Source organism: Battus philenor, unplaced genomic scaffold (genome assembly GCF_028537555.1).
Source record: "Battus philenor isolate CCGP_79_NKW_IND1 unplaced genomic scaffold, ilBatPhil1.0.hap1 SCAF_4, whole genome shotgun sequence".
NCBI classification, from domain to species: Eukaryota; Metazoa; Arthropoda; class Insecta; order Lepidoptera; family Papilionidae; genus Battus; species Battus philenor.
This window is the reverse complement of record NW_027181704.1, coordinates 2,742,148-2,765,409: the sequence shown is the minus strand read 5'-3', so window position 1 is coordinate 2,765,409 and position 23,262 is coordinate 2,742,148. Positions and strand designations below refer to the sequence as shown.

At 32.7% G+C, this 23,262-nt stretch overlaps 1 protein-coding gene across 1 annotated transcript in view; it reads left to right on the top strand.

Moving 5' to 3' along the window:
• Positions 1-22,314, top strand: part of LOC137928813 (serine-rich adhesin for platelets-like) — a 106,393-nt gene extending 84,079 nt beyond the window's left edge. Inside the window, exons 4-16 of the mRNA XM_068771796.1 lie at positions 7,779-8,909; positions 9,109-9,231; positions 9,415-10,419; positions 10,497-10,607; positions 11,814-14,426; positions 14,609-14,857; positions 15,155-16,753; positions 16,845-17,216; positions 17,319-17,511; positions 17,734-17,933; positions 18,209-18,499; positions 20,427-20,546; positions 21,269-22,314. Coding sequence (XP_068627897.1) covers positions 7,779-8,909; positions 9,109-9,231; positions 9,415-10,419; positions 10,497-10,607; positions 11,814-14,426; positions 14,609-14,857; positions 15,155-16,753; positions 16,845-17,216; positions 17,319-17,511; positions 17,734-17,933; positions 18,209-18,499; positions 20,427-20,546; positions 21,269-21,349 — 8,088 coding nt within the window. The 3' untranslated portion in view covers positions 21,350-22,314. The remainder of the gene's footprint in view (positions 1-7,778; positions 8,910-9,108; positions 9,232-9,414; positions 10,420-10,496; positions 10,608-11,813; positions 14,427-14,608; positions 14,858-15,154; positions 16,754-16,844; positions 17,217-17,318; positions 17,512-17,733; positions 17,934-18,208; positions 18,500-20,426; positions 20,547-21,268) is intronic.
• The last annotated feature ends 948 nt before the right edge of the window (positions 22,315-23,262 follow it).

The following is a 23,262-nucleotide window of genomic DNA, read 5'->3' as shown; positions in this document are numbered from 1 at the left end:
TACCGTATTCATACAAAGAAATGACAAAAACAGTCCGGCCATGTTCACAATTGTTCCAGCTCGTCCAAATTACTGTTGAGGGATGTTTTCATTGTTCAATTTAAAACACCTCTATTGTTTCGGTTCGCGGTTTAATAAGCATGACGGTTCCGTCACAGCCTGCGTTTTCATTTCACTAACAATTTGTTTCGGAGACATTTCTACTCACCTTCACTATGTACAGGATGATTGGTTTTTTAGCAAACAGATTTAAAGTTTTTATACATATTAACCAATAACCCTGTACAAAGTGACCACTCTTAAATAAATAACGTTATTTTTTCTATAGAAATATGACAGGTGAATAACTTCTTGCAGTATAAAATCACACACTGATACATGAATTAATGTTATGTTATTTAATATTTCTATATCCATTTTTAGATAGGTTATACCATATACCGTTATACCATGCTTATTAGCAGTAGATGAGCTATAAGTTCATCCCTTTAAAAGGTTTTAGACCTGTAACTGATCATCCTGTATACAAGAAATTTTATTTAGACATTCATCAGAACGACTTTTAATTTATTATCATGATATATCATCGGGTTCGGAATAGTAAAGTAATTTTTCAACTATTGGTTTTTTGGCTAATGTACAGATTTCGAAAATATGTTGTATACTTTGATATAAAGGGCCGATACTTACAGATCAATTTATCCATAATTTTAAATTTTCAGCTATGTCTAATAAATTCTATATAATCTATACCATCTTATAATTTTGCGACGCTTCCAAAATATTATCTACTACTTTAATTATGTGTTACAACAATTAAAATGAACTCAATATTGTTGAGAAAATTAATACGAAAAGAAAATCATCACCAATAAACGAATTTCTCCGAAAGGCGCTGGTTACAGGACGGTAACAGCTGTTGTTATTGGTTATCTTTGAGAATATATCCAGCGCTGGACATCTTACTGCTAAAAGTATGTCGTTTATCGACATACTTTATTCTTAATCTGATATATAAAATTCTCGTGTCATGGTGTTCGAACTTAAACTCCTCTGAAACGGCTTGACCGATTTTTACCAAATTTTATATGCGTATTCAGTAGGTCTGAGAATCGGCTACTATCTATTTTCCATACCCCTAAGTGATAAGGGTGATCCACCCCTAAATTTTTTATTTTATTTTTTATTCAAAATTTTTTGTTTTTATTTTATTATGATACAACATACAAAAATACATACAGCCTTAAATTTTTACTCCTCTACAATCAACCCTTATTTTTTATTTGATAATTAAAAACTGTTAAAACAGCTAGTTGTATATAAATAAAACATATTCGTTGTGCAATTATTAAAAAATATTTTAAACAGAAGTTATTTCACCCTGAATTGATTTATGATTTCTCAATTATTCTTATACACACAGTACGTGTGCGTTGTCACGATATCATATAGTGAAACCCGCTCACGTATCCGCCCAGTGATTAAATCTTCGGTCTGCTCCATATGACATGTCGACATGACACGCATGTTTACTGCTGAATAAAGAATTGGCTTGTATAATTTTTTTCTTATAATAAATTTCACATTTTTGTGACGTAATTTCTTAAAATTCCGGTAACAAATATGCCTTATAATTTTATCGATTATATACAGGTTGATTAAAAACAGATGTAAAATTTAAATAACGTAATGATAACATTGTAATAATTATTGTTTTAAAAATTCGCATAGGCGGCTTAACCTATAGTGCAGGGTGTGCAATGCGAAAGGACGCCGCCATTTCAGGGGGCGCCGCGGCGCTCTCGGAGACAGCTAAGAGCATCGTCTTGGACCATCATGGTACAATAATGATATGACAGAAGGGGCCAGCCATCGCGATGGTGGCAGTTAATACTTACACTTTACTACTACTACTTTTCTTAATTATTACTTACAGCCTTCTTGGAATATGAAAAAAACTTTATTACGACAGCAAAGTTTATAGCTATAGCCGCGGGGGGGGGGGGGAGTCAGGTCTAAGGGGCGCCAGGGTTTCATTGCACACAGGCGCTACACGAGCTAGAGCCGCCCTGAAAACTCGGATTAATCCATATTAAAATTAATCATTTTAACTATCCCCTGCAGAGTCTGTAATGCAAAGATTTATTGGTCTGTAGCATACCAATAGAGTTTCAGAATGTAAAATCTTAAAAGCTTGCTAAAAAAAGAGCTATAAATTCACCGTTTTAAAACTTTTACACCAATAATCAAACACACTCTATATACACTTTGTTGCAAAGAAACGATTTCGTTTAAATATTTTTTTTATATTTAGTTTGATATTTTATTATTTTATATATTTATTAAGCTGGATCGCAATATAGATTTGAGGAATATATATATATATATATATATATATATATATATATATATATATATATCGTTTTTTGAGTACTATAATTGTGTATTATTTTTATAGTAAAAAAGTTACGATAAGTCTGCGTATCGAAGATTGAACACACGATATCATATCGCTGGAAAATAATGCTTGACCACTAAACTACCACAGATTAATTATTAGGTATTTCTAATACCTACATGCTTTCCCTTTGTTAAATCATATTAGCTAAGGGTGTCAAAATATAGCTGACCTTTATGTTAACAGATAGGATTAGGTTTGATAACAATATTTCTATTACCTCGTTTTCTTTGTCACAATTATGTTAGTATTAAAACCGTAGCCAATCTAAGAGAATGGTTTTCGTTTAGTCTAGTCCGAACTACTACATAAAACGCTGTCACGTTATTGGCTGGCGTTAATACAGTATGACGGCCTAAGTTATAGGATAAAAAGGAATTATGAGCATAGTAAATTTTACTCTGACGTCATAGGTGGTTAGAGTGCCTCTGTGTATCTCTGTATTTAACGGGAATCTTACATAAATACATGCTTTAGTAAGACTTCGGATTTCTTTTGTTTTTGATCGTTATAATCATAGATATAGATTTTCAAATGCGCTTAAACTTGTGGAATTAAAAGGCAAATTATACCCACTATCTCCTTTTTTAAGTTGTCTATTGCTGTCTGCAATAGTCAACTTGGTCGCGCATTTATTTTAAAATTGTCCTTAATACTAAACTGTAATCAACGTAATATTATGTATATATTTGCAGTGCAAAATATTGCTACGCCATTAATAACAGTTAAGTAAAAAGTTTTAAGCGTTTTTCACTAGATGGCGTTAGTTAATCAGATCTCACAAAGTATTCGTTGCAACTCGATAAAAAATAATTTGCTAATTTTGTTATCTATAAATTTAGATGTATCTTATTTCATTTCAATGTCGCTTATTTTATCTGTCCAATTAATATTTTAATGTTTTTCATGTCGTTGGGATAAAGTTAAATATTAAAAAAATTAACGCTTTGTCTTATAACATGGAACCGACCCTAACCAGTTGCATTAACGACATTACTCAACACGATCTACTTGCACACAGACCCACACACTCACACTAAAGCATATACGGATCTCTGAAACTTGTAATTGACCAAGCCAACAGAAAACTTACCTTCTCTTTTAAACTGCTGACTCATAAGGTCTCTTAAACCTTAGTTAAGTATCGCGCGTGTTTTAAGAAAAGTAAATTTATTTAATTATTGTCAGAAAATAACGAAACGATTTAAGTAAGTTGTTGAAGAATGCATTTCATGTATTTATATTTTTCTCAATACAAACATTTTAACTGCATCTAGTTTTATAAAATCATCGAATATCGTTTTTATTGTTAATTTCACGATAATTACCTTATATATCAAGTTTAGTTTATAAAAAAATTAAACTTTTTAGTTTGAATAAGGTGAACAATGTTATCAAAGACCTTTGTCATTGTTGAAATAGAGATAAATGACTTTGAAGTATAAAACCTCTGAAAACTTAGTTTTAGTGCTAATGTATTTCGTGCCTTGATCAATGTTATAGCTTTTGATGGTTTTCACCTGCCCTCTATGGTCGTTGTCAAAAAAATCATAACTATCAATATATTACCACTGAAGGTTAAAGACTGCGAGTTATTGCAGAACTTACAGAACCACTAGGGTTGAGGACTACAAGTCGTTATTCGTCTAATATAACCACTAGAGTTTTTTTCTTGATCCCCGCTATTGGGGACCTCTTGTAAAACCCATGTCTTGAGTTCACAAGAACGGTTTTCACTTAATTATTTATTCACATTCGTTTTTTATCATCTCACTCTTTTGGTATCCTTCTTAGTATATGTCTTTTATTCGTCACAATATCTTCCATTCTTTCCAATACCTTTACCTATAATTCCTTGTTTCGTACCCTTCTCAGTTCTACTACGGTTGCTACTTTACAACCACTAGGCTTAATGTTTGCAACATCATAGACCTAATAAAACCACTAAAATTAAGGACTACGACTTATTGCAGGCTTAAAACTGCTAGAGTTAAAGTTTCCGTTTTATCGAGGATCTAAAATTACGCTTAAAGACTGAAGAAGATTTATTGTAAACTTAATAGAACTAAGTTAGAGGATTGTTTGTGTGTTGACTTAAAGTAGGCCTGAAAAGGTGGTAGACAGCTTTAATATAAATATAACTATGTTAATCTTAATAATTTTAAATTAGATACGTATGTTGTCATTGTTATATGAAAATATATTACAAACCGCAAGATGTTTATTGTGCTGGTAGAGCAAATTAAAAATCGTTTATCGACCTCATTACCGAGTAAATTAACTATTAGGGTTTTCGTACAACGACGTATTGTCACTATGGGTTTTTATATCAAAATGTTATAGTATATTGGTACTTGATCGCCTTGTAGCAGGAAAGAAAGAAATAATTAATTTTATATACGTAACAGTAATTTTGGTTAATAGAATCAATAAACAGGGACATCTATATACATCCATTCTATAATAAAATAGTCTCGAGAAAAAATGAAACAAAAGGATTGTAAAATTGTTAATCAAACTGGACGTGAACAAAGGTTGCTACTTGACCTGTCTGGCATTGCTTCGTGGACTGTGAAAGGCAAATTGTCTCACTGTACACCTTGTTGTTTCGTTGGCAACAAAAATACAACTTTGAGGTGGACCATAGTTTTATCCATAAACAGGTGTAGTAGTACTTTAATTTTTTAAGACAAAATACAAAATCGATGCATCAACCTATCATACAATTCGCATGTACATATACCGATGAAAATAATAAATGAATCTAATCATTATTTTTAAGATTTATTATCATCAGTGAAAGCATAGACCGGTCATGTATTTAATGTTTATATTGATGTTTATTTTACTTCTACACTTGGGTTGAGATTATACCATGTAACTGCACAAATGGTAGGGGCAGCTGGCTGACGTAGCCAGTGGGGGTATGATCCTCAGCAGGATGAGTAGCGACCAGAGAAAGATACCATAGTTATAGGAAATAAATAGTAATGAATGGTATAAAAAAGATACAAAATTTCAGTTCCTCAACGAGCAATACCATCTATGATATCCCTTATAGCAAACGGCTATAGTTGGAATTTCTCCCGGGATGAAGAGATACGTAGATGAACGCACCTAAGCGATTAAAAATTTCATCGACAGGGGACAGGTCAGAACTCAGATACTCAGAACGGATGGACGAGGGTCTTAAGAATCTGAGATGGAGCATCGATAGACAAGCGCAGCATAGGACGTCCATCCACAAGCTGGACAAATGTAGAAGAAAATATTATATGTATCGTAGCTTGCTCCCATCTCTATCGGTAAACTTTCTGCGACTGTATTGGTAGCGTAATAGTTAATATTGCACGCAAGCGGTTATCGAAAATAACGAAAGGATCCTGAACACTAGGAACTCAAAAGATATAAAAAGATAGTCACATATTGAATAAAGTAATTTCTCTTTGAATAAAATACGATACAATGCGTTTTACTTAATAAATATATACATCCAATAACACAAGTATTTCCACAATATCTGGTAGTTTTTTTTTTATAAATGGATTTAAAGCATTTATTTCTGGAGAAAGCTGCCAGTAGCATGAATCAATTATCTACAGAATCTATTGTATTCTTCGTTAAACAAAAGACATTCATTATAAATTAAATAACATTTTCCGTTTGTTTCAATGACAGATGCTTATGTAACTTGCTTTGTTTGACTGACAACTGCATAGCTGGTAAAAAAGAGACAATATGACCACTTAGTTGCGTCTATCGATCACCTATTTGCAGTACACGAATTTTGTTATTTGACGTAATGTATAATGGAAGAATATTCTAATTAAATTGATATTTATATTTATCAATAATGTTTCTTTCTAGTGTCTATTGTAATAGAAGGTATACGTTGCGGAACCTATTACTTGTTTGAAGGATTAGTAAGAAGTAAGCATTTTAAGTATTGATCCATTAGGGAGACCGGAAAGTAATGTCGTCTCTGTCGATAGTTTTTACAGAAAAATCGATTGATTTTTACCGTTCCGACGTTGAAAATTTGTATACTCGATAGCAAAAGGTTGTTAATAACGAAGGTGAATATATTGTTGATTAGAAATAAAAACTTGTTAAAAATATAGTCGTGTGAATTTAACTTAATTATTTACTTTCCGGTCCCCCTAATAAAAGACGCTATTATTACAGAAGTAGTTAAGTCTCACTTATTAACTTATGATCATTACGTGTGTTGGATTTTGTATTAAACTGTAATAAGTGTGAATAAATAAATAGCCCGATTTAAATGACCTACTAGCTTTCACAGTTTCGTTATCATCACTGCAGGTCTATCATAACAATAATCATTGCGAAGCGGCTGCACTTAGTATGTCGTATGTCCGCGTTGTGAGTCAACATCATTTCTTTCGATTGTAGGTTCGTGGTATCCTCTCTATGATATGCTGTTTGCATTAAATCAAAATTTAATATTTGTTCTTTTTATAGGATACGTGTGGTGTGCATTCAAATCTAGCATTCAAAATCTAAAAACTGTAATTCCTAGGAGTAAATTGCTCATCAATTTGATCAGGCATCCACAGTACAGGTCGAAAAAAAAATTATGTGCGGTGAATTTATATATCTGAAAATGATTACTAACTATTAAGTTACATTTTCTTCTAATATATAAAATTCTCGTGTTACGGTGTGCGTGATTGAACACCTCCGAAACGGCTCGACGGATTTTCGTGAATCTTAGCGTGCATATCGGCCAGGGTGGAGAATCGGACAACATCTATTTTTCATCTCCCGAAATGTTAAGGGTGGTCCCACCCCTAATTTTTTTTAATTTTTTTGACAAAACTTTTAGTTTTTATTTTTTTTTATGATGCAGCGTACAAAAATACATACAACTCTAAATTTTAAACCCTCTACGATCAACCCTTATTTTTTATTTGTTAATTAAAAACTTTAATTTTTTTTGCAATAATTCTGATTTATTTGGTCATGACTTAGAATAAAAAAATCATATTTTGGCAAAACAACGTTTGCGGGATCAGCTGGTAATCCTATAGAAATATTGTCCGCAAAATGAAATCACTCAATTTTAAAGATATTTATGGTATATTAATCATCGTAATCATCATCCGCCGCGATGACTGGTCTTACTTGCGTTCAGCGTATGTAGTCAGATCACATAGTGGGGGTCTTATCCTCATCGTGTTCGTTCGTGTTAATTCGTGTTCATGGGTTCGTAGTCGGCACTCGGGAGCGTTAAAAACTAGATTTACGATGTTCCGTATCTCAAACTTTATGATAATAATATATATTTATATCATTTCAGGTGGAAAGTACCCGAAACGGAAGAAGACTTTCATCGAGCGGCGACTCAAGAGGGCAAACGAGTACGGTTAAAAGTGAAGACGCGCAACCGACATTTCGATCGAGGAGTCCTAGAAGACGAGAAGAACCTACATCGTCTACACCTCGAGATATTGTTCGTTCGAGATCACGAAGTAAATTAACAGACACTGTAGCTTCGAACACTGTCGCGGAACAGCAATCGGTATCGGAAAATATTCGTACTGAACGATATGATTCTAGAAGAACTAATCGTTTACGCAGTCGACCAAGCGAAAGTGAGATAAACGTTGCTCCTACATACCCAAGTCGAGACATCTCTGTTAAAAATAAAGTACGTCAGAGTAATCGAAGAACAATCTATACTACCACTGAAGCTGCTATAACATCATCTTCTTCAGCTGTAAATGATAGCAAAATAATTAGAAGAGCCCAAACTACTTCTACAGAACAAACTTTAAAACTATCGTCTCCAATTCTTGATGATATGATAACTGAAGTGACTTACGCTAATTTCGATGATTTCACAAGAACAGTTCCAAAGGAAGAAGATATTAATGCAGTTCAGTTTAGAAGAAGAAGCTCCACTGCTAGAACTATCGAAATTGAAACTTCTAAGCCTACGAGGTCACGCGGACGCATTAATACGAGACCGAGCATTAAACTAGAAGATATGGCTAGTTCTGGAGCAACCAACGTATTGGCTATATCTGAAAAAAATCCGAGCGACGAAAAGTCATCTAAAGATTCAAAAACATCAAGAAAGCTAAGATACAGAACGCGTTTCTCGGAAACCGACACAAACTTAACTGGGGAAGGTATCACTGCTTCGAATGAAATTGTTAAATCTGTCTCAAAAAAGCCAACTTTTACTAGTCAAACAGAAAGTCGAACACAATCTTTGGCTCCTATTGACAAAACTTCGCAGAATATTGTAGAGAGTAATCGTTCGAAATCATCCACTCTTAAAACTATGAGAGTTGTGCGGCGACCGCTGTTAAGAAATAAAGACAATGCTACCACTCCGTCAAAAGCTAAATCTCCAGAAGAAATAAGTGAAGATGATAACTATCCAGAAACATTTAAAGCATTAATTCAAGCTAAAAACGCTTCGGTGAGTAGATATTATTAACGAAATGTAATTTTTGTTTATGAATATTCAATGGAAATATAATGGACTTAAACATTAAATTTGTTTATTATCCTCAACATCCCTTGAAAACATGACGTGACTTTTGTAAGTTAGTATCATTTCTTTGTATAAATTCAAAAGATTAATTCTAATGTTTGAGAAAATCTTCTTAAATTTTCAGACACAAGTGAGCTCTCCACCCAGCGAGAGTTTATCAGTGAAAGAAACACATAAAGTTATTAGCGTTTACACACAAACAACACTGCCTTCCAACACGAGTCCTGAAACAAATAGTAACACACGGGTAATTTACAAATAGGCTTAATTTTAAAAATGTTCTTATACATTAACCTCATAAACTTCACTCTTAATCAGAGTAACGAGTAGTTAACTAGCTAACTGTCATAAATAGTTATAGAAATCTGGTAAATTAAAGAAATTAATTAGTTTTCAAATCATTGTAGTTAAAACAATTCGCAAATTTCAGCTTCGCAGTAAACTGAACAGAACAGAAAATGATTCAAAAAAAGAGGACGTTAATGTGGTAGAATCTTTTTCAAATTCAACTAGCTCAAAGTCTAATGAATATCGCCTTCGTGGAACTTATTCTCCTAGGTCACGGAAGAATAACGCATTTAACGCAGCCACTGTACAAAAAATTACAACTGCTAATCCAGTGTCAGTGAAAAGTCCATATAAATTTACCAGGAAACTGAAAACCACAACTACAGAACTGCCACTCGATAGATCGTCTAAAACAAAAAGATTTGAACCTGGTCAAGCATCTCAAAAGACCGTAGTTAGGTCATCATATTTTCCAAGAAAAAATAATACAAAATCTTCAGAGAAATTAGACAACGACGAAAATGTTCATAATAATGAAACCAAGAATAATGTAAATACTAGAGTAAAATTACCAAGGACTTCTTATTACGCCCGCTTAAGAAAAAATTTGAAAAATGACGTAACAACAGATAAAATTATTACTGTGACAGCTGAAACATCGATAGCTGATAAAAAAGTAGAAAATACCGCGGATATGCCTTTAATATATACTTTATTGAGTAGACCAGCTAAAAACATAATTACCAAAACTGCAAAAGAAGAAATTAAGGGTAATGATAAAGATGAGTTTTTAATAGCTGTAAGTAGCAAGGATTCGCAGGAAAACAATGTCGATAATGAAATTGTAAATAATGCTGAAGAGAGTGAAAATAAACCTGTAGTTAACGTGTATTCTACAACACAAAAGTATCACGCTAATTACAAAGTTCAGACGCTATTAAATGAAACAACAAAAAAAGATTTCGTGGCAAATGCAGCTACTCCATCTATAAGAAATATTCAAACTAGAAAATATGGACGTAAATTAATTAGATCAAAGGATAGAGCGGAAAGTACGTCCCAAAATCCCGTAACAAAATCTAATGAAAGGACATTACGAAAATACAGTGACACCTTCTCGAAAACCACCGAAGCGTCAACTAACGGTGTAAGTATTTACGTTATGTATTATACACATCAAAACTGCTACTCCCGTTCGATATTACTCTCTAACAACATTTACAGATTACCTCTGATCCTGAAAAACCTAAAAGCCGATTTAGTTCTAAATACAGAGCATCATATCTAGACAAACCGTTTTACAAACCCACTGTACCAACAGTTACACCAACAACTGTAAGTAAAAACAACACATATATCAAAACAAATTTTGGAAAACTTTAAAATTTATCGTCCTCTAAAACTTTCAAAATTCTTTTAACCTTGAACAGATCTTTTTACAGAAAAATAAACCACTTAAAAAAACTACTTGACAAAGCCCCTTTATGAAATTGGCAGTATTTTATCGATCTATGTAAGCATTGGCCTGGGTAACATCATGTTCTTTATTAGCTGATATTCCATACAATGAACTAATTAATGAAAAATGCATCATATGTGGTAAAACATTTATTTACATTAGTATAAAGTTGTACACGGTTAAAAGAATAAACCATTAGTAGTCGCAAATAGATACATAATCTATGTTTTACGCAAAATTATCTTTGAGACTGGATATTATTTAAGATACAACTTTATACTAATAATTTAATTTCATTTTGTTAATCGTTATCTATATTACTATAGTAATGAAGTCTAGAATATTCTCACTTAAATTTTCTTTAGGGCCATTAATAATAGGAAGTTTCTCATTACTAAAGGCTTGGCTGAAATTCTTCGTGACTGATCAACACCAGACAAAGTCTATAAAGGATCCAAAGTGGTTCGAAAGCAATGATTTTAATGACGTTACAACAGAATTAATGTCAAGACAGAAAGTTACCACCACGGCATTCATTCATCACTCGACATCTCAACCGGTTAATGGAATCATTTAGACTAACCTTAAGAAATACTAATTCTTGATTCATATACTTTCTTCTTCTGTTAACCATCTTTCATAGATTTAAAGAAATGTGATCATCTGTTATAATTTAAATCTGTTATGGAATTTTAACCAAACTTCTTTAAAATCAATAACTATTAACATGAATCCATACTTTAGGTATTTTAAAGTACAAAACTTATTATGTGCAATAAAATTACTATAGACTGCATTAAGCTGTTTTTGTAAAACATCTCTTACTAACATGGCAATTTAATTATGTTATATTTTTACTTTACGTTTTTACGAGTTTAATTCTTGATTTAAGTATCATTGTTAACAGTCTATAACTATAACAACTTTGTGTAACTTTCACTCCAAAAGTAATAAAGAGGCTTTGGTCTACACACGAGTTTTCACTTTAAGACCTATGGGTGTTTCTGTGACACTGCTCATCATTTAATGTATAACACTTGTATTATTTCTACTTTTACGGGTGAGATTACTTCTTATTTCAGGTAGTGGGTGAAGAAATTGAATTAGGTCAAGATATGAATGCTATTTCTATCACTCAAACACGAAGTACATTATCTTCAGCTGATTTAAGACTTTCGGAAAGTTTAGTTAAACCTTCACACGTTATGAACGTAGAGGCCTCGAATCACTCACCGTCTGTTACTGTATCTATTTTTGATGCTTTAGCTGAAATTCTTACTTCTACACCCAGAGTACAAATATCTACAACAACAGAAGTACCGAAACAAATTTATACCGATAGTGTTACAAAACAAACACTTACTAGCGTGAGTAGCAACAATAATGTAAATAATGTCGATGACTTAACGAGTCAGGGCACGTCTATGTCAACTGACAGTATAAATACAAATACTCCTGTACAAATCACTGATCAGACTACACCAATTGTGCTTAACCGCTTGTCGGAGGGGGAAAGTGTTTCACCGTCACTAAACACAGAAAAGATGGAGTTTTCGTCAACGTACGTCCCCCAAACTACCTTTACTCCTACCCCGACCACTCCCATTTCCGCAAGGAAACCGTTTGCTATTAAAGTTTTATATTCAGATACTGAACCGCCGACAGACATACTAATGACTTCATCTGAATCTACAACGAATTGGAGTACGACAGAAAACCCGAAAATGGTATATAATACTGTATCCGATCTTATATTGTCTAACAACAAATTAGTATCCTCAGAACTAACTAGCATGTTAACAAATAATATCGATAATATAATGCGAAATTTAGATGAAGAAAGTAGATCTAGAATATCTGTAGATATGGTAAATCTTTTAAAGACACTAATTCCACGAGCTATGAACAAGTTACCCTTGACTGACGTAGACAATGTTCCTAATACAACTCCTTACAGTTTGGAGGATATTAAAGATACTGAAAACATTGATATAGGCAATGTTGATGTGAGTAAAAATGAGAGTTTTAATCTCGAAAATAAAAATCTCCTCCAAAATGTATTGGATACGGATGTAAATATCACACAAGGTACAACTGTTCTGTCAGTGAAAGAAAGTACTACGGATAAATTTGTAAATATCCCCAGCATTTCGCAACACATTTTTAGCACAACTTCAACTGTATTAGAAAGTGAGGCAACGGAAGCTGATATCTTAACTACTACTGAATCTATTAGTACAAGTTCTCGTACGCGTTCTTTTGATTTATCAACTGTATCAACTGTAGATACAACACCATTGATAACATCGGGTATAAATATTGGGTTATTTGATACAGCTACTTTGCCTGACTTAAACACGGGCACTACTAGTGTAGATAGCACAACTATTATTACTCCCACTATTCCTGTGACTGACCCACTAACTGACCCCACTAACAAACCCCTGACGGTTCCCTTCTCCGCGAACGCAAATATTGATTTTACGTCAAACGGACGAAGTAATATGTCATCTTCTATTATAAAAATTGATAATCAAGGTCAAGATATAGATAACATAGATATTGAAGATCCAAGTCAGATATCACGTCTCCAATTATGGGTCCTTTCGAAAAAAGCTCGTATATTAAAAATGATAGAACAACTTATTAAACAACATAACGATGAAATAGCAAACGCTCCTTTGACTGACTTAGTAGACAGACCAAACGAAGATACTTTTTTGAGCCGATTGACTGATATTAATAGTACAATGAACTTGACGACTACATCTAATGACGGAAAAAATGATGTTATTTCTTTAGATAATGATTCTGAAGTGAGAACAGAATCTGTTGTGTCTAGTACACCGCCTCAACTGCTTGATTTGTTTACGACAGAAACGCTTAGTAATCGCTTTAGATCCGACGTTACTGTCTTCCCAATGACTGTTACAAATGACATGTTCGCTTCCCTGCTTACTACTGAAGTAGCTTCAACAATTGGTGATGCCACTGAAGCAATCCTTTCTCAAACCACAAATGAAATTGCTGGAGCTTTAAATAGCACAGAGGTGATAGGTGTAGAAGTTACTACTGTGGAAAAACTAACAGAGAGTCAAGATTTGTTGGAAAATAATCCTACAGCTACAGAAAATGAAAGCAATGAAGTCACTACAATGAAAAACTTAGAAACGACCACTGAAACAAGCTTTACAACTGAGGGCATTGTAGAGACAACTACACAAGCAGGTATCGAAACCACCACTGTTACTATCACAAACGAAACTAAGTTAAGTGAAGACATAACAATCACATCTCAAGTCAACATTGCCTCTCAGACAATCATTCCGAAAAAAGATTACGTTATATTTGGAATACTGCCTAATAATACAGTGGTACGTAAAGACCCTAACGATAATTTATTGGAAGCAATAACAGAGGCAAGTCCGTACATTGTTTATGGTGTACTGCCTAATAACACAGTAATACGTAAATTCCCAAATGGAACTAGAGTACCACGAATCATGCAAAAAATTGACGTACTACCAATCAGTCCATGGAGTTTAAGAAACCCATACAGCCCCATCCATAATAATCCGGCCATTGTCAGACCGCAGTCTAACCCCATCCGAGTATTCACTAATATTGTGACATCCACAAATAACGGAACGGAAAACAGATTAACCACCGACACTGTAAATAACCAGCAAATGATGGTATTGTCTTTAAATTGTTTAGCTTAAATGCTATGCTTGGTGCTTTGTTGTCCTGCAAAGGTGGAAGGCTACGAGTTATTAATGTGTTGGGATAAATTGGTAAGCTCTGCATGCATCTCGGGTCCTAAACGCTTAAGTGTCGACTAACATTGCAAGGCATAACATTTATTTCGTAATTGCAGATATCTTCATCGACACTTAATTTAAAAGGTAGCAGTTCCTTGGGTATAACTACTACCACAACTAAGCCGTCCGCTGAAAAAAGCACTGCCTCGCATGTTTTGAGTTTACGCACTACTACAATGCTACCTTCTATTCATGAGATTCTGCTTAATAGTCTATCTTCAGCCACTAAAGAGGAAATGGTTATCTCATCAATGACAAGCTCTACTCGTGAACCAAGAATATTAACACTGGATATCGATCCGGAGGTATAATAATTAAATAAATCATGTAGTTCTCACCCACATTTTCACATGTTCATAACTTATTATTTATTTTTCCAAAAGTTCCATTTCTTATAAATTGTAGTTAGAATGCATTTTTGTAATGAAATGTTAAAGATATTTGCTTGAAAATCAAACTTTATGCATGATCAATTCTTTTTCTTTGTATTCAATTATGTTAAGGTAAGTGGTGATGGAATAGTTAATTTTTAAAATGAATTGGAACAAACGCTTGTTACAATAATTAATTTTTTCATGATAAAATTTTCACACAATTTACAGACAAAACAAATCCGAACGGAAAAACCTAGCGACGGAAAAGGGAATGCTGTTTTTAAATTCATACCTATTGATCAAGTTACGATACCCCCACAAGACACTAACGTTTTAAAATTAGCTTCAACAAAAGCAACTTACAAATCTAACACAGAAAAGGAAGTTCAAATTGTGACACCAATGTCGGTTACAGAAGTTAATTCAGTAATATCACAAATCCAAACACGCTTAGAAAATCTGGACGAGCCTACAACAACTGTTAAATCCAGAATTGGAACACCAAATGAAATGATTTCTGAAAATAACAATGATCAATTTTCAAATATACTTACGACAAATCTTACTCCAACGGCTACAACGTTTGAACCTACCACAGAAAGTGTTATTTACACGCTAAGACCAACAGTACCCAGTACAACAGTCGAATCAAATAAAATCACAACAACTATTCAAGAGGTCACTAGTACGCAGACTACAACAACGATTGGGAACGCTGAAACCTTTTCAACTTTGCAGCCCTCTACCTCACCATTTACTACGACTGATTTTGGAAGAACTGTTGAAACGCTTCCTAAAACAACGTCCCCTACAGAATCTAGACTGACAACTACAAGAACAGATACTCAAAGCCAAAATGATGTCAATTTAGACAGATTATTATCACCACTAGTCACAGAAGAAGCAGTTTCAACATCGGAACAACCTCGTTTCATAAGCGGTATGCAAAATACAAAGATTAAAAATCAAAACGACTTAAACATTCTTCAAAACCTATTAGCAATTTTGTCTACAACAGTAAAACCAAATACGTTACAAGAGGTAGAGCAAATGAAGTTATTGCAAGCGTTATTATCGGCCACTGGTCAAAATCCATTAAATAATTTAAAAGTGAGTACTACTACTCAAGCGCCAACTTCGCGCTCTTTACAAGATGAACTTCGACAATTTGAAGAAGACACTAAATTATTAAAAGCTTTATTACAAGCAACCGGACAAAATTCGCTAGAACTCCCAATAAAAAATGGTGTTAAAACAACTGTTACTTTACCAACTACTACAACTCCTGTCACAACTACTGTATCACAGTCAACTCGATTACCCACAACAATGATAACAACAGCTTCAACAACTTCTCTTGCCGATGAAGTCGCAAAATTGAAAGAAGAGACTGAATTATTAAAAGCATTATTGCAGACTACAGGTCAGAACACTGGTAATGGTAACTTACCAATTATATCGGGAATAACTTCAAATGTAAGAATAGCTTCAAACCCTTTGACAACCTCATTCGCATCTAATCCCACTACTCCAATCAGTATTCGGCCTGTTTATACAACACTATCGCCAACAGAAAAAACTTCAACGCAGTCCGAAATATTGCAAAACATTGCCTTACAGGAGCAATTAAGTACTGTAACGGAAGACATTGGAATCTCCACTACATTTAGACCAGTTGAAAGCAGAACGCCTACGAGTACAAAGATTCCAGAAATATTACCTGGCTTAAGTGCCAGACGCGCCCCTCTCTCGACACAAGCTACAACTGAATTCCCAAGTACATCAACATTTTCTGTAGAGGAAGATCTAGAATTTCTGAACAACTTGGTAAGGCTCTATTTTGCCTATTATTTTTAGTGTAGAGTTAAGTAAACTTTTAAATTTTAATTATTTAATCGTGTATAATTAACCTTTTTAGAAAAATGTGCTAAATACAAATAATAATAACAATGATCCTGAGGCTGCACTCGCGAATCGTGTCATCGCCCTTGCTGTGGAAAGAAGTTTAAGCGAAATACAAACAGGAAAGCAAACAGAACCTATGCGAAATGGTAAAAGTAATGAAGGAAATTTTGATCGATCGATACGGACGACTACCAAAAGGCCGACTACGACGACAAGAATGACCACCACAACTACAATACCCCCTACAGTTCGCACTCAAATTACACCGTCTATCGAAGAAGATATTAAACAATTTGAAGAGGACACAAAACTTTTGCAGGCACTTTTAAAAGCAACAGGACAAGACCCCTCTAAATTCAATATACCTACATTGCCAAATGTAAATGTAAGTTCAATTTCTCCAGTAATAACCGAAGATTTGAATATACTTTCAAATCTCCTCGCAAAACCGTCACCTTTAAATGAACCCTTTGATTCTTTGACGCAGAATATTAATAACAGTAACCGAGTGAAAGATGTACCAACATCTAATCCGACTACAGCTAAACCGTTTAATGGAAAAATAGCAGTGAAAGATAATTTAAAGAATGTCCAAGATGATGCGCAATTATTACAAACTTTAATAAAATTAAAGGATGCTCAAGAAACGACGACTCAAAGGAATAAACTTGCTATAACAGGTATTTCTTTGTTTAATATATATTGCACATTTTTAAACATATTTGTACACAGATCACATAGCTTGATGTTTTTAATTGATGTATTTTTTGCTGGTCCTCGATGTTTATATTACATATTATGTGTTATCACATTATGTGTTACCAAATACTACGAAGGTACGTAATACCAAATGGTTCCTAGATTTTTCTAAACACTAAGATCACATTTATATTTTGTTAAAGGACAATCTTCTGACGAAGCACTTCAAAAACTAATACAACAAGCAAAACCTACTGTTATGATATCTGAAGCTACGAAGCCTTCCGTATCCTTAAGTACTGAATATGGGAACAGCAATGATGCACTTCTCGCAGCGTTACTCAAGGAGCAAGGATTCGGTCCAACCACGGCAAGTTCTCTGGATGAACAAGTTCGACTCGCTGTTAGTTTTTACTTTTCTTTTCTTCTACCATTTTCATTTTAAATTACGTAGATAACTGAATGAACCTTGGCATTTACCATCAAACAATACGTTTTAACTGAAATCATTTATAACACTATCATTTATTTAAAGTTTTCATAATCTTTCACAAAAGCCTTCGACTCTTCCATTTTGGTTTCATTGTCATTTCATTGTTTAACTACTTGAATATTTATTTATACTTCGAAATATCTTGTGCATTTAGTAAAATTCTAGACCTAACTATAACCTCGTAGGCTTTACTCAACCAAGTGGTAGTGACGCCGAAGGCTAGGCGGACGACAACACTTCCTCCGCCGCCCCCGGCGCCACGAAGGCCGATACTGGACGGTCTAGCTTGGCTTTGGCAGCAGTGGAGAGACACGGCTCCGGGTACGGGCGGTAGCCCTGGAACGAGAACGAATAGAAAGCCAGCACCTACCTCGAGACCTTCAGCTCCTCCTGCAGCAACTGCTCCTGCTAGAGTGAATTGGTTCGGTTCTGGACCATTTGTCGGCAACGCTGACGACAGACCAACCTCAAACCGAGTGGGTTTCTCGTCACTTTTACTTAAGTTGTGTGAGTGGGGTTAAGGTGATGGATACTTAGATTAGTTAGATGTAAAGATAATCCATGATTCGTTAACCTTGAAAATATTATTTATACTCTTTCGATAAGTTCGTTTTTGTTCCTATATAATCTAGGTTGGCTATATTTATATTATTTTTTGCACAGACATTTCCAATAAGTGGATAATATGTCCTAAATATGAAATTGTGACTTATAATTGAGTTAACAGAATTAATCCAAATTTTCAGTGACTTATTGAAAGAGTGATATTTACAAAATAATATTTGTAATATTTTATAATTAAGAAAAGTAAACTTTAAATATTATGAATATTTTTTGAAAACGAATATTGGTATACCAATCAGCGAGCACAACATTTTATTTAATTATTTTTGATTGTAAATTTTTGATGTACGTTATTTTTTATATCTATGGCGCATGTAAATAAACTCGCTGTGTGTGTACAATTATCATCAATGCAGGTATTTTTAAATAACAATGTAAATAAAATGTACATAGATATAAATGTTTGCTAATCCCTTACTGACATCTGACATCGCCCTTTGAGATTCCTTGTCCAATATAATAAATTAAAGTATTTACAGAAGTTTCACATTTTAATATAAAAAAACATTTTTATATAATATTATAGTAAATTGTACTCACTATTGGAGTAATAGTAAAATTTGTAAAAATTATTATTTTTACTGTGTATATTATTGAATAAATTATTAGAACATAAATGAATAAAATAAATGTTATTTAAGTAATATTTACATTTTTTCTCAGTCTTATAAGCATTCAAAAATAAATGAAATCTGATAATTATATGCCAAGCGAAAAAAAAAAGGATTTAAAAAAATAAGAATACCGAGTGGTGTAAAAATATCATCAATATGAAAATAATTTATATATATGTAATGTATTTTGTACATACAATATAATTATTATTTATTACATAATTACTTTGCCCTTAGGTATGAAATCACACATTTGAAAAATCAGATTTTGTTATATTTCCTTTATGAAAAAACCATATAACGGGTAATTACTTCCTTAAATATCCTCTCCAATATCCTGGACATATTAAATCAGTGATGTTTTTGTAAATAACAGTATATGTATAGTTTAAAATTGTGTGTGTTTGATTTAAAAGTGAATAAAACTTGTGATAATTTTTGGTAAGTAATATACATAATTCTGTAAATATAAAACTTACCTATTACTTATCTATTAACTTACCTATTAACTTACTTTTAGAAGCTACCAAAGTTACCAGTAACAATATTTTTACAGTTAATTTTTGTGAAATAAATTTTAGACATAATTTTGTTAACAATAAGAACATTTTTCTCATTTTAGTTATCATTACTTTTTTATTTTGTTATTTGTACATCATTTGTTTTAATTATATATTAAGTCTCACATTTGATATTACAATAGAAACTTAAAGAAAAAAGTTGTCAAAACTGTGGAAACATTTAATACAATATTAATTTATACATTTTTGACAACAGTTAAGTTGCGCGATACATTTTTAGTTTTACTTACAGTTTATATATTGTAGTTTTAACATAAAAAAGGTTATAATAAGGTCTAATATATGTAATCTCTAACAATTTGTATAACATACATAACACATCTCTAACAAAATTCACTTCACGTAATTCAGTTGGTTTGTAAACATTTTTTTTTTCTAAATCTTCGTTGTATATTCACGCTTTCGCTTTATGTGATCTCACACCGCTATTGTAGTTAGTCTAACAAGAAATTGTTTTTAATCTTTAAATGTAACTGAAATTACTTCTCAAGTTCTTTATTACTTCAAATATAATTAACTATTTAATAGCCTTAACTTAACTGCGCTGTTTGAATGTAATTACTACACGAAACTGAAATCACTAGATACCACTGGAGCCGCCTAGAGCTGTGGCGGCGGAGCAAGCTCCGGGTAGAGGGCAGCTGGTGTCGGCAGCTATAAACGTCACGAGAGCTTTCTCTCAGTTCCTCGGAGCTGCAATACAGGTATATTACACAACCTCACTGTGAATGTCTGCGATGAAAATGAATCTTTCGCTCCTCGGTGAGAGGGCAAAACCAGTTGACCTATATTCAAACACATGCAATGAAATATCATAATAATTTTACAATATTTGATTTTGATTGTTCCAGACATGTCGCTCAGTTGGTATTATTTTTTTTTCTAAATATAATAACGTCATCGCAGACTAATATTTAAATATAACACGCAATCACAGCTTATATTAAATTTACATTTAATATCTGTTTACACAATTTAATTATAATTAAAAATATTTTATTTAATTGTGTGGAATTATGTTTAAGTTTCTAGATTAAACTTTATTTTTCATTTGCCTTTTTAAAAAAAATCCAGGTAATATAAATGGCATGCTTTGGCCTATAAGGATTATGACAGCATATATCGATGTTGCTTTTTATCAGCATTTTCTACTACGTTTTGGTAAAATGAATCTATTTAGTTAAACACATCAGTAACAGAGAGTTTAAAGGCTATCTCTATTGGTTTTTTATTAAAGATAAACACGGAGCCAAAATAAATGAAGAATAAAGCTCTAAAAGGATATATCCACTGTTTTTTGAATGAATTAATTTTTACATTGTCTGTGTGCAAATCTTGCATTCGTTTTACACTTGATCCAACATACAAGTCCAACTCTATTATTGAGACATAAATAAAATATAACACAATCATTTTTAAATTTCAGGGTGCAGCTCAGACGGTGCAAAACGTCATCAGGGCAGGACAGAAAGCCGCAACTGACGTCTACACCAACGGCTCAGGATAAAGAAGGCTTTTAGCGAAGGACTCAAAACTTTTCCGAAAGTGTCATAGTACGCACTATGTGTTGGACGTGCTCATATGTAAATAGTCGTTTAATCTTTGGGCCTAACATAAAATATAATTACGTGCATATAATAAACAGACAATATGTAGGAAAACATTCTTTTCGGAATATATTTCTGTAAATAACTACTTTGTAAAGTTGGCCGATTTAAAATTTGAATATTCTAATTTTGAATTTTTAAATTACGAATGTATTTATTTGAGCTGTAATTCCTTTTTACTGTAAATAAACATCGCATTGCAGGTTATTCAAAAATATGAACTGACATAGAATGTGATGATAGATATATTTAAATTAAAATATTTAATTTTTTTTGTAAATATGATTATTTTTCTTCGGTGTATGATACAAAGGGTATTTTAGGGTAATAGCGTGTAAGACGGTGTCATATACCTTACAATCATTTGTGTAGAAATGATTCTAATTAAGTTCTATACTTAATTCGTGCTTAAACGCGGTTGTACAGGGCGTCATCGTTTTTTAGTACCTTTTTATATACATTTTTACGAGTTAGTCTTCTAGAATTTTCTTTCGACTATTTCGAACGAATTGTTGTAAGAATTTAACTTCAGATATTACAACTTCGAATCGCCGGGTGTTGGTGAAAAATGCTTACAAACTTTATTCGTCTATTGATTCCAGTTTCGCTGACTGGTTTTTATTTTCTGAGCGTGTTAGTATTAGATCCGTCATTAATTTTAAGTCTTAATCCATGTGCCATTTACGCACGTCTATAATTTCAATATTTCCTGTCTGCTTTTTATATTTATTTAATTTTATGATATTTAAAATATGTACACGATTGTTTCCATTAACAGAATATTTTAAAAACATGCGAAAAGGTTTTGTACTAAGTAATCTCTTTGCTTTTGAGTTAATAAAAAAGAAAGAACTCTGACAAAAAATTTGACAGATTAAAAAACTATATTGTTCTTTTTTTTAAAAAAAAACAGTTGTTGATGAAAGCAATGAAATTTATTTTATTAATAAAATCAAGCGTCCAGCTTTTCCCTATTATAAATTGGTACATATAAGACAAAGGATCGGGTAGATTACATCCTTGTATAGAACATGTTTTTTTTTTAAATCAAATGGAACAAATTTATTTTGTGAAAATAAGTTACCAATAAAGAAGAATCGCTTGATGTTCACATCTTTATTAAATATATTTCGCTAAGAACAACATGTATATATTGATAAATTAAAATATAATAATTTATAACGAGCATTTATTTTTTTTATTTTATCGGCCCTATAGTTTTAGATATCATTCAGAAAAAAATACTCCTAGCTATACTATATTTAAATCTATTATATCTATATGATACATATAGATATAATAGATTTAAATGGTGAATGTATAGATCATTTACTGTCAGTTAATAAATGGAACACTCTATTCGTTTGTATACGTGATGTCAATGGTTTTAGATGTAATAAATAATGTAATGCTAATAAAGGAAGTTTAAGTGTTTGATAATTCAAGTTATTACTTGATATAAAGTCAATTCTTGTTTTACTTTGTACTGCAAGAAGTTAATAGGCTTTCGTATTCCAATAGGAAAAATGAATTAATGTTACATATTTCAGTATGGTCATCTTTAGCTTTTACTCTTATAATTTATTTTGAGCAGCTAAGGTCGGAAGTTACCTTCCGAGCTGCTTGATACTGGATTCAAAGGCCACCAATTTTCTAGGTTAGTTAGACGTTCTATGGAGTGCCAGAGAGAACTAAATGTTGGCTAGATTCTCATTATACGAGAAGTATAGTATGTTTCTATAGAATATGAAACTATTAACTAACAGCTTGTGTGAGAATGAAAACAGACCTTTAAAGCCTCAAATTTGTAGGC